The 13052-nt window shown below is 41.3% G+C and overlaps 2 protein-coding genes across 2 annotated transcripts; one reads left to right on the top strand and one right to left on the bottom strand.

The window, feature by feature from the left end:
• Nucleotides 1-6: 6 nt before the first annotated feature.
• Nucleotides 7-3348, top strand: LOC118417706 (putative aldolase class 2 protein CC_1201). Its single transcript, XM_035823374.1, has 5 exons — nt 7-247; nt 677-866; nt 1725-1887; nt 2291-2535; nt 3035-3348. The coding sequence occupies exons 1-5, from the start codon at nt 147-149 to the stop codon at nt 3194-3196; spliced, it is 861 nt and encodes a 286-aa protein (XP_035679267.1). The 5' UTR covers nt 7-146; the 3' UTR covers nt 3197-3348.
• Nucleotides 3349-3893: 545 nt separating this feature from the next.
• On the bottom strand, nt 3894-11945 carry LOC118417705 (cysteine-rich secretory protein LCCL domain-containing 2-like). Its single transcript, XM_035823373.1, has 10 exons — nt 11810-11945; nt 10919-11329; nt 9088-9264; nt 7855-7912; nt 7646-7712; nt 6612-6742; nt 6189-6232; nt 5920-6062; nt 5477-5610; nt 3894-4837 (listed from the first exon to the last, which is right to left on the bottom strand). The coding sequence occupies exons 1-10, from the start codon at nt 11928-11930 to the stop codon at nt 4789-4791; spliced, it is 1335 nt and encodes a 444-aa protein (XP_035679266.1). The 5' UTR covers nt 11931-11945; the 3' UTR covers nt 3894-4788.
• Nucleotides 11946-13052: the final 1107 nt, after the last annotated feature.

Below are 13052 nucleotides of genomic sequence, written 5' to 3'. Positions count from 1 at the left end.
GGGAGCGGAACAAAGCGAACGGGACTGGACTCCAGGCTAATCTAAAGATACGTAGTGTGGACTTTGAATGACCCGGTTAGCCATTAACTAGGCAGTACTGCAATATCAACGTTACATTGTAGGTATAATTTAGACCGGTGGTGACCATGCTGACCAGGAGTGCAAGTTTGCTAACCCGCTGCCGACCTCTCGTCACCAGGGTGGGGAGAAGGTGCCAGGGGACCGCCTCTACAGCACAAGGAACAGAGTATGTAGTACCATGTAACCAGTGCGTATACGTAGTTCATGATATTAAACCTCCCTAGTACAACTAGCCAAATTGTGGCGACTGTTCCAACCTGGCTTCTCTTGCTTGAGGTTTTATCATGTTTTACGGGCAATACTAGTAAGTCGGGAAACAAGAGAGGCCCTGTAACAGTACTGCAGTCGACAGACACAGCTACAACCGTTGTATTAAAACTGCATGCAGATAGGATACTCCAGATTCTACTAGTCTACTGCTGGAGGCTATTTGTTTCAGGTTCATTGAATACTATAAAATGTGACATGCATCTTAAAATATCGGATCTATATAGTAACGTTATACCTAACGTTACAAGATGAGAGTAGGTGGAGTAGACGGAAGTTAAAATCAAGATCAAGAGGTGGATCTTGACATTTGACATTTCATCCCTAGCGAAGACATTTTGAGAAATGCCCAGAAGCAAAACCAGCAAACCAGAATGGACCTGGCGACCTCCTACCGAGCCATGGAGTACTACAACCTGCACATGGGCGTGTGTAACCACCTGACAGCCCTGTGTCCAGCTGCAAATGGGGAGGGAACGGTCATGCTACTGGTGCCGCATGGAACCCACTGGAGCCAGGTAGACAGAGCTTGTACAATTGTAATATCTTTGTGAAATCAATTGGTATATGTGTTTGTTTATTTGGTTGGTTGGTTGGTTGGTTTGCAGCCAAAGGTTTATAAATATTTAAGAGTGCATCATGTAATTGACATTGGTGTAAAAGGATACTTGGACAATTGGAAGTATTTTTGGCTTGGGTCCAATGGTTGTAGTTGACAGCTATGATTACTGCATAATAATGTCAGGTTGTTGGGATTTCCACCTAGAGCTTGTTTGTCACAACAACGTTCATCCAATTTTATATGTCTCTTGTAATTTCATGTAGCAAAAATTTGTAGTAAAGGAGTTGTGCTTGATTATCAATGAAGTGTGGAAGAAATGTGCATCATTCCCTGTGTTGCTTCAGATTCAGCTGTGTTTTCATTGCATAATATGCTCTGTCTAATCTGTGTTAGCCATCCATCATTGTTTGTGTTGGCTTTCTTAATTAATTGAAAGGAAAACTGGCACCTTTTCAGCTATTTATCTGCTGTGCAAGTATCATGTCATTGATTGTGCCAAAAAATTAATTCTGCATGTTAATAATTTAGCCCGGGTGATTTACAACCATGTATGATATCCTCCAACTAATTTAAACACCAAAGTATGAGGGTCCTGATCATAATCCTTTTACAGAATGGAGAAATAGCAGTTCATTATGTAGATGTTGCCCTGATTTGCATAATTTATGTCAATTGTTTTCAACATGACTCTTTTCAAAAGATCTCTAAATCTTGAGATATCTTTAAGTTATGCTCTTAGGCTCATAAAACAAATTTGCGTTAGTTTGCCAGGAAGGGGGTCTTAAATGTCTACTTTAGTGATATGTCTTCACAGGTGACAGCGAGCTGTCTGGTGGGCGTGAATGAGAAGGGTGAGGTTGTGGAAGGGACAGGCAAAGCTGAGACAAGTGCTGCTGAGATTCACCTGGCTGTCTATGATGCCAGAGATGATGTCAGATCTGTCATGCATACCCATGCTCCTTATGCAACAGCTCTTGGTAAGGGCAATAAGAGGGGTTTCATGGGAAGAACCTGATTAAAACTCGCTTATAGCAGCGAGTGAGGGGCCAGTTAGAGCCTAGGATAGCAGAGTTTGTGTTACACAGACTATCATCGGGAGACACATTTCAAGGTAATCAATTGTATCAAGTAACGTTAGTTCACCTTTATTCGCAGGGTAACCTATATCCATTGTGTTGCTAAATGGGTTTTTCAGGGATATGAAGTCGATGGACGGCAGTTTCAAATTGTACAATTTACAAAATATTGCAGTTTCAAACCACCACCTGTCGACTTGATATCACTAAATACATTGTTCTTAAAAAGAACGGATAAAGGTTACCCTACGGATAAAGGTGAACAAGCGTTATACCTGATGACACTTATCCAATATAATTCCAGGAACACTAGAGGATTGCACCCTCCGTATGATCCAGCAGGAGTCGGTGCGCTTCTACAACAACATCGCGTACGACACGGAGTACGACGGGTTTGCCACCTCCGGAGAGGAGGGGCCGCGCCTCGCCTCCAAGCTGGGAAACATGACTGCCCTGATGATGTGTAACCATGGCGTGCTTACCGTGGGACAGTCAGTGGCACTGGCTTTTGACTACATGTACTACCTGGAGAGGGTTGCCATGTATCAGGTAAACTTTTTTTTTGGCAATGCCTCAGGGTGTAGGCATTTTTCTATGTTCTCAGAGGGGCATGTTATATTCAATTTCAAGTTTTGGAAAGCTGAAAATAAATGTAACAAGTGATTTTGTTGCTTATTGATTTTTTTTTTGGCAATACCTCAGGAGCAGAGGCATTTTACTGTTTTCTTTTAGAAGGTCCTCAGAGCATGGTACATTCAAATTTAGAATAATAGGAAATGAACACAAGAATAAACCATGTACCAGGTAATTTTGTTGCTTAATTTATTCGGAAATGCCTCAGGGGCAACCTCCAAAGGCACTGTTGTCGTTTTGAAGATTTTCCAAGGTTCATGGTATGTTCATGCATACGAGTATGTACATTCTGTTCTTTGAAGGCACAAGAGTAGCATGATATAACTGTCAAACTATGTATAAAGAAATCTACAAACTGACCTTAGAAGAAGCACCCAGTAGGTCTAGCATATAACAGTCTGTTATGAATCTGTAGATGATGGCTATGCAGACTGGCCGCAAGCTGAGAGAGATCCAGCCACATGTTGTGACCAAGTGGGTGGAGGAGGCTGTCCAGTACATCGTTCCCTACGCCGAGTTACACCTGCAGAGCTTCAAAGACATCATGGCAAAGAAGTCTCCAGAAGCTCTGCAGTAATTATAAGTTTGCTTGGGAGATTCTTGTATGCAGAGTGTAGCCCACAGCCCATACAGTGTATTTGGGGAAGGGGGGGAGGCTCTGATAAACCAGGCTGTGCGTGGGACAATGGTGTGGGAAGGACTCGGCAAATTGCCTGTTCTCTACATACAGTAGAAGCCAGTTAATTGCACAACAGATAACTGCACATTTCTGTTAATTGCACGGGATGCCATAGTCGGTACGGTCCAGCTGAATAGTTAAACTTCGCACTGTTACACCACCCATACAAATGCATGAAATACGCTGGCAAATGGAGTGTGCAATTGAACGGCTTCTACTGTACTACAAAATGTGTCAAGTCTAAGACTTGTTTTTAGTCAGAGTTATAACAATTGACAGCTGATCTATGATCACTGCCCATACTTAATGATATGCCTAGTATATAAATATCCATTACAGATCTTGGTGAAAGAAATCTTTAATACAAATATGAAATATCAATTGAAACCACAAGATGTTAAAAAGTACACTACTTATTCTATGGATATGTAACTAATCCATGTTGTAATACACTTTCTTCATCCTCTTTGAATGAAGTACAAGTTCATAAAAAAATATGTTCCTCATATAAGTAATAAGTACTGCAGTTTTCAACCTTATGTATTAAAGCTCAACTGGTGGTCAATATATCAAAGAATGAACATGTTACAATGTATGTTATATGATATCATATTGTTTAATGTGTACTTTCTATGTTCTACTGCAACAGCTTTATACAGTTGATATAGCCTTAAGCCTACACCATTCTGAACATAGACTGAGGATCTTCAAATCACATGGGAAATGTTACAACTCAGGAGAAATGGTATTTAAGCATTCTCCTATACATAGCATGACTCACAGCCTATATCAGCTCGTTTCCACCTTTGCGCACATGGCCTCTAACCAGCGTTCAGCCTACCAGAGATTTAACTTTGCAGAATAAAACATCAAGGCAACTCTCTGATTGGCTGACTGCAGGAAAGAGGCCATGCCCACTAAACTGGAAACCTCACCCCTGGTAAGCAGAGACTCCCCAAGGTATACAGTTACTGCAAAGGCTGAGATCAAGGCTCTGTATGGGAGAATGGGGTGAACATGCACCGCAATATGTAACCATTCCAAGCTATTCATAGCCTCTAAGTCCCTTAGATTTGCATTCTAGAGTATCTGAACAATTATATTTCTTATGTTTATAAATATACCTAGTAATTGTTACCAGCCCATACATTGCCAATAAGAATCAATAACCTTGAGATTTGTCCTACATCCAATGTCACATCCTAGGAATAGAGGTATGATTCAAGGTTATCATACACAGATCAGGAAACCTCAAGGCATATGTGTAAATCTTTTTACTGCCGTCTATGGTACAGTTTTACCACTCAGCTAGATCCTTAATGCAACTGCAAAAATGTATATTCAAGTATTGTTTCCTCCAATATTGTGCTTTCTAAATTTATATTCTATGGTATGATCAAACACTGTAATGAGACTTAGTCTAGTCTTGATGGTACCAGCCGAAACATTTGAATATAATACACATGTATGAGTATATACAAACTGAATGCTCATTCCACTTTAAACACCTTGAAAGCGCTCCCTGTCTCGTAGCCATAGCTGAGGGAAAGGAAAGAGAAGGTATCTCTGTTAAATATTTGTATGCAAAGTGGTACGTCACAAATTACTGAGTCATGACATGTATCATCACATGCACTGATGTAGCATGTAGTAAAATTCCTTGAAATAAGGCAATCTGACTTAAACAAGTATAAGATGAAACCCATGTGCACATCAAGTTTTGTCTGTTTCCAAAAAAAGAAGTTTGCAGTGGTAACGTTACTAATGGGTGAAGTCTGCGGGAATTCAAAGAATTAGATGTGAAAGAACAGAAAAAAAGAATTTATTGTTGGTAAATACCATGTTCTGTGTTTAAGTCAGTAACTCAACTTTCCAGACTTCTTATATTTCATATCAAATACGTTTTTTAGCCTAAAGAGGAAGAGGATGTCATACATATAATGAAATATCTGTGTGGCCTAGCAATAACAGAATTAATCTGTAGACATATGTAAACATAAATTTCAGTCAGCAGGCGCAAAAGCCTATCTCTCTGCTCAACATTGACAAAAGGCTGCCTGTTGTCACTTGTTCAAACATGATGGAGCAATCTTTATTTCCTACCCATCCATTCATTCAATTTCAGTAGAGAATCAAAAGGCACAAAGTCAATGAATTTTATAAGAAGTCGGCACATACTTTTCTGACGTGACGCCGTTCTGACTGCTTCCCCTGTAGGAAGTGCTCCCCTTTCTCGCCCAGACATCGACATAACCAGCCTCATAGTCCTGCAACACCCCGGCGTGTATTGCAGCTCGACAGATACTAGAATTCTGGAATGGAGACAAACAGATAAAAAAAGTATTATAATTGTATTCATTTGAAACCAAAAGGAAGTCCATGGAAAGTTATAGTTCTTAGTTTGCGCTTTCAAACAACAGTTGCACTTAGCCTTTGCTCAACCGGGACGGGGGCAATATCAACTTCTAACAACCTTTGACTCATTGCTGACGTCACGCATGCAGAAAATCACGTGTTCAGGAGGTCATTGGATCAGATAGCTGAACAGGACTGAGTGATGCAGTCGTGTTAATTACCGGTGAGTCCTTTTAAACTCCCTATACAAATGAAATTGCACTTACGTCAGTGTACGTGCCTGTACCATATACACGAGCGTACTGATAGGACGCACAGGATGGCGGGCAGTAGAACCTGGGGCAGTGTATCGGCCTTCCCCGGTAGGGGCAATACTGGTCAACCGTTGTCCGACAGTCGGCCTGCATGACTGGAGGAACAAAAGTCTTCCGTGAAAAATGGTTCCTGGAACTAGTTTAAATGTCTGCCATGAGAAAGAACATTGAGAGAATGAATATGATAAAAACCAGCAGTTAAAAGTTATAGCAAGTCCTACCTCCAACTCTGCTGATCATGAATGCTCTTGCCGGCGTCAAAGTCCTGAGAGGGCAGAGGATGGTAGGTCAAAATTAACACTGTTGTTGAAACAATACAGTTATAGGCAATATCATAATAATACATACATTACGTTTTTCATAACATGAACACGCGTTAAAGATAGCAATAGGCAATCAAGAACGCCCAAAACTCCAGATGCAATGCAGTATCCAGCAGGCCACCGGAGGCTGGTTGGCCATCGATAGCTCTCATAGGAGGTTACACCGCTCCCACCTTTCACGTTACAGACTCACACCAAGACAAACAAACAAACACGCCAACTAATTTCTGAACCACCCGTTTTCAATGAGGTAGCAACATTTGGAAAAACTAGGCAGTCCGGAAGAATTTGTATACTGTATAGTAAAGACGGAAGACGTACCCAATGGAGGTTATTCCGGACCGGTAGGAGCCTGTGAAGAACGGGATCTGGTCCTTATTGGTGACGTCAACCAGCCCTCCTGAGTTGGTGACAGCTCCGTAGTGTACCCCGGCCTGGCAGACGCTGGTTCTCTGGTAGATGGTAAAGTACAAGGGCATCATTTTGCATTCTCATGTGCAGAGCTTCTTCTGCGGCATACAATTTACCTTGGGTAGGCTCTGCTAAACCGAACTGAAGTTTCCAATTTGTGGGTAAGGCCTATACTCAGCAACCAGTCAATCAAGGTTTTACCAAAAGAAGACAATTTAGTCAATTCTGTGATTCGCTAACAGTTTGTTAGATGCCACGCCCTCAAAATAAGAAACCTTTGCCCGATTTAGCAGAACCTCAGATTCCTCTGTCAACGAAATCTTTATAAACGACAAGAACTTCAGACTTAATGCCAGAGAAAATGCCATTTAATACATAATGCTCGGCATCCCTTTTCGTCTGTGTTGCAGTTATTATAATAATGGTTTATTCAAAAGTCAGACGTCACAGTTGCCACCTTGCAGCCAACGGCTGAATTGCGTGGTAAACTACACAAGATAAAAATGTCAAGAGCTCTAGATACACTGATTAAAATATACTGGTCTAAATACACAAGTTAAAATCGTCGGTCAACGACGTTTACAGTTGATACAGTTTCGGGGTATTTAAATCACAGATGTTCATAGAATATCATACATATATATAGGATATTATCATACATATATAAAACAGTTCAAAACACAACGAGTAGCGAACACAGCGAAGGCAATTAAGCGTTCAGAAGTCTAGTCATGTGAGGAACAGCGCTGGATCTATATCTATTCTTTTCCGATGAGCAGGGCAACTTCGTCAAAAACAGAAATGCCAGACTTTACAATAAACCTACGTCGACATGAGATTCCTCTTAAACATAAGATTGTGAAAGGCACATTTTCAGTTATTTCCTTTAATCAAAAACTGTGTTCTTTCACATATTCCTTTACGTGTCAAGTTCTACCACCTACCGCGTCATACCACAGCGTCCCGATCACCTCGTCACCGATGTACCCACAGTTGGCAGGGCAGCGGTATCTGCCGGAATAGAAGGACAGTCTGTTTCCAAAACTCCGTCATAACTGTGGCACTGACAGTACTATTTACATGGATGTTCTTTTTGAAAGCCAACATATTTTCATTAGAAAATAAGACCTCTTGGACTCAAATGTAGCCTTACCTGATGCATGGTTCCTCCCTGCATTCAGTTATTTTAGTCCTACAAGTAGCTTTTCGCACTGAAAAAGAAGAGACAAATACGTGCGCTTGATGTGGTGTGTACAGAGGTACATTCTTACGTCTAATATACGAGCGCACTGTAAAAGTACACCATGGTGGCAGGACACCTGGCCATTGGGTTGACAAAAACGTTTGACATAAAAGATTGATTATAGAGTCGATTCCATATTACCGAGAGGGTGTTTCTTTCCTTTTGTTCTAACATTTTGGAAGTCTTTGTAACAATCTAACTGTGATAAGTAACTGTTTAGAACTATTCATAACATCTATGTAACGTTCTAAATATTTCTATAGTATTCAAACATGTTAGAAACATTTCTAACATCAAATACATTATTTCTGTTAGTTTCTAAACTGTTCCAACATAGATGCATCATTTGTGATCACATGTTCGAACATGGAAACAATATGATGGAATTGGGTCAGTGGGCTGGGAAGAGGGCAATTCACACATCCCTGGCAAGTGCAGGAAATTATGTCTGTCTGCCACCTTCTCACAAAAGACTCACCAGTGTATACTTAAGAAAATCTAAAAATACAAGAGGCAAACAAAGGACCAGGCTTAGCAGCTTTGTTTATGGGGTCAATAAAGGTTTTTATGGAGGGAAAAAATGACACAAAATGTTGGAACATGTTGGAACAATAACAAAAACACATAGATGTTTGAAAATTGTTCTAAATAAAGAGATAATTATATCATTACTTTCCCAAATGTTCCAACAAATGTAAAAAGGTTCAAACATGTTTAAACTTTCATTTTGAAATGTTTGAACAATTTCGAACTTCAGTGACTGAAATGTTCTTTTACTCAAAATAGTTCAAACTTATTACAAATATTATTTCAAAATCATCTCGGTGACTTGGAATTGACTCTACCTCGCATAACAATGTATGGAAACAAGGATTTTTTAACCTCCTTGATGCAAAGGACAGGAAATCTAACTCAAAGACTCAACGTTGTCTCGTCATATGTAATTTATTAGTTCCGATTCTCTTACTGGATACTTGACTGGAACTTTGATGACCCCGCACAATTCTGAGCATTCCTAAGATCAGTTGATCTGTTTGGTAAGCGCGGTGAATGCCCTTGATTTGTGATCGTTCGTCGACCGTAAGACTACCTTGCAATTTGACAGCGCGCTTAGTTGAGAAGACAGAATTCTTCTCTACAAACCCAAAAACTCCTGGCTTGACACCTCCCTCGACTCCGGCTCCGTGGAGAGCTTCGTGCGGGGAGTGACGTAATTGCTTCTGCGGTATGACGTCTCCGCCACCTGGTTGTCCCTGTTTCTGTTACTGTCTCTGTTCCGACTTCTGGGATCAGACCCTTGACTCTGGCCATATACTGAGTCTGTGGAGATCGATGAGGACTTGTGAATCAATATGAAGTGCTTGGACAACAGGACACTTTGGGTTGGAAACTGTTACATATACACTTACGGCATGGCATTCATTCAGATTGTCATTGTTCCCAACTTAACTTCGATGTTATGGTTTGAGAACCAAACGACTCATGATCCTTAAGAATGATAACGTTACGTTAAAAGTTACGTTACGTTACTTGAAAGGAAACGGTGTTAAAAGAAGTTAGGCTTCGCTTAGTAACTTTAGTCACCCCCATGAACTGATACAGACACTATGATAATGGGGACCTTGAGTGACATGAGTGATTTGACCATCATCCTTTAGGCAGTCATGCAGAATTGTGTGGGGGTTGAGTACATCCCCTTCACATCAATTGCGGCCTATTTGTGTCGAGTGGGTAAAAGAATTCCACATTTAAGCTTTAAATGAAATCATACGAAGACGTAATGCAACTTTGGATGACTTTTGAATGAGGTGACGTTAATAAGGACATAAAAATCAAAATGGCGGACAGTGCCGACAACGTAATAATCTTCGTCGATTCATTAATCATTATTTTACGCAAAGCCTTTCCGCGGCTTATAATAACATATCTTGGGGAGGCTCTGGCCAAACGGGCCCACTTTCGTAGGCGTGGCCCCTAACCAACTGTCAGTCAATCAGGGAATTGCCTAAAGTATTTTCTTTAGTTAAAGCCAATTCTTTGATTGACTGGTAGCTGTTTAAAGGCCACCTCTACAAGAGTGGAAACCTCATCCCGGTTTCAGCAGAGCCTCCGCAGCGTTGGAGATAGCGTCGATTTTGTGTCTGTCTCATTTACCAGGTTACTTACATTTTACAATACACATGATTTGTTCACTTATATTCATGCTTGCATATTCACAAGGAACAACAGCTTAACGCTGACGGGTAAATGTGATGTCATTAGCACCAGTTGCCGCCATGCCTGCTCATCAAACTGCAACAGTATTCTAGTCATATTGTCGTCCGTAGCTGTGACACTGACATGCAGACGCGCGAACAAAGGCGGTACAAACACACCACAGAGAAGCAGACGGACAAACGAATGGTTCCTGCTACTTAAAAGTTTTGTATATCGTCGAAACGTTACTCGTATGAATATGGTATACCCATACGCTGAGTATTACATGCCAGAACATGACCAAAACGGCCAGCGCGCAACAGCTTTTGAACACCCAATGCACCTGTGGATTTTTAACCACGCTGGCATATTACAAATAAAGGGCCTGTGTTTTGTCATTAATTACTAACGGTCACAAAAGAAAACCTTTCTCAGAGAATTCTACATGAATACATTTTCCTTGGTGACTGCTCATTACAATTTCAAGTCAAATGCTGTTAGGCCTTGCGCAAAAAAAAAAATTATATAATATTTGATCTTGCAGCAAGCTTTAAAGAGCAGTATGACATGTGAGATCAGATTACAGATAGGGTTAGACAACAAAGCTGTTGGTGTTATATGTGGCGTAAACATTTACAAACTGTGATATTGCTCTCTTAGTTGCGTGTTTTCACATGTATTTAGTAAATGTAGAAATGCGGTGTGGAAGACGCTAGCTGAGGGTGCGCCAGCCAATGGATGGGTGGATGGAATCAAAGCGCTTCGGAGTAAACATTACCGTCTCCCTCCTCTTCCGTAAGGCCTTCGGACACCTGACCCACCCTTCTGTCGTTCTCAGCTGCCTCGGTAGGCCGCGCTGTGGTGGGTTTAGCTGTTGTCAGGGGAGCGATAGTCGTAGTTGGTTCGGGGACTGTCGTAGTTGGCTCTGGTGTTGTCGTAGTTGTTGTGGTCGTTGGCTCAGGAGTCGTCGTTGTTGTTGTAGGTTCTGGGGTTGTTGTAGTTGTTGTTGTAGGTTCTGGGGTTGTAGTAGTTGTGGTTGGCACAGGAGTGGTTGCTGTCATTTGAGACTCCTGGCCCCTGTTATCATTACGATCTAAACTGTTGTCGCCATTGTAAGTCTCGATTGTGTTGAACTCTTCCTCGTCTTCAGGGTCCATCATGATCCCATAGTCCTCCAGAGTGCCTTGCACTTTGCGTGAAAGTGGCGGGTCAGGGGAAAGGAAAGGGAAGGGTTGCGTGAGGGGCGTACTACTACACACGTTAATACACTACAAACTGAGTTACAAACTACAGGGGTTCTATCCAAGTACAACAGCCGACGGATCAACTAATACATACACCGTGTAACACAGGACTATCTGACTACACATTGTCAAAGAATAGCTGTGTGTTTGTCCTGGAAGGAAGTGTTGTCAGAAAAGGTAGATCAATGTAGTCAGAGTCATACGCTGGAAAAGACAGGAAAAATTGAATGTTAGGCTCGCCCCCGAGGCGTCGGCAAAAACTATTACTGGAATTCATCCTTTTTTGTTTGTCATGAAGCAAAATCTATGATATCTATTTGCTTATCTGTAAAGTAGTTGAGATACAAATAGGTGGCATCGAGTTTCTTTATCTATGACCTTATGTTAATGGTGTCGTATAACGCACTTAAATATGTGGAACTTACTTGTGCATAGATTGTTGGCGCAGCGCCCGCCGTACTTCGGTGGGCACTGGCTGCAGGGCCGTCCCCGCTTGTAGGGGGCGTAGCCAATCCAGTTTCCTCTGCAAAAGATTTCACGTGACATTTAAGGGAAGTGGCATAAACATTGCTGGACTTAACAACTGAAGATCTTGAGAGTGTCTACACGCACATGGGGCTACTGGGAAGAGATACACAAAGATTTGACATATTCATCTAAAAGATGGTGACAAAAATTAATGTAACATTTACAATATCCGTAAATAGTTTCATCGGGTTGGTACTAATGGTAGATCAATTGAACAAAGTCTTTTTTGTTACACAACCTTCTTTAATTCTTCAGTAAACGTTTCGACGACCATCTGTTGCCTTCATCAGTATAAAATGAAACAAATACTATTGGTGCTACATGAACTACACAGAGTCAGTGCAATCCGAACTCAATGTATTGCATAATTGTGACGTAATTGTCTCTGTCTAGTTCATATAGCACCGATAGTGTTTGCTTCATTGCGATGAAGGCGACACATGGTCGTTGAAACCTTTACTGAAGAATTCAAGAAGGATGTGTAACGTAGATTTTGTTCAGATCATTTCTACTAGTTCGTAGTTCTCTGCATTTGTAGCTTATATGATGAATATATCAATTATCAAGGTCTGATCCAGATTAGTATCCAAAAGATCCAAAATAGTATGACTCGAGTGTTAGATAAGTTGACACCAAAAGTTACGATTTATCTATAGTGAAGACCGTATGACGTAGAGATCCTACATGTATGTACTAGGTAGGTAACATTACTGAATACTGTAAATGCATTTAAGTTCGCGGGGATTTAATTTCGCGGTAGCGGGAAAAGGACTTTCGCGATGGTTTTAAGTTCGCGGTAACACCATAAACTGCAGTCTAATACCATAATAGAAAAATGTTCGCGGTGGTTTTAAGTTCGTGGTGAAGTGGTCGCCGCGCAAACCGCGAACATTAATCCACTGCGAACATTTCTGCATTTACAGTATATACCCAGTCTCCTACGCAGAACCTCGCCCGCGGCCGATATAATACCTTGTGGAGGCTCTGCTAAACCGGCTGAGGTTTCCACCTGAATCACCACAGAATCGCCTGAATGTTTTCTTTACGTAAAGCCGATTTACCGATTGGCTGAAAGCTAACTCTCGGAAACCTCAGTCCGGTTTAGGGCTGAGCCTACCCAATAGGGGCGGGCTAGAGTCG

The sequence above is a fragment of the Branchiostoma floridae genome, chromosome 6 (assembly GCF_000003815.2).
Source record: "Branchiostoma floridae strain S238N-H82 chromosome 6, Bfl_VNyyK, whole genome shotgun sequence".
In the NCBI taxonomy this organism is placed as follows: Eukaryota; Metazoa; Chordata; class Leptocardii; order Amphioxiformes; family Branchiostomatidae; genus Branchiostoma; species Branchiostoma floridae.
The sequence above is the reverse complement of the archived record's forward strand: the minus strand, read 5'-3'. Positions and strand labels throughout refer to the sequence as shown.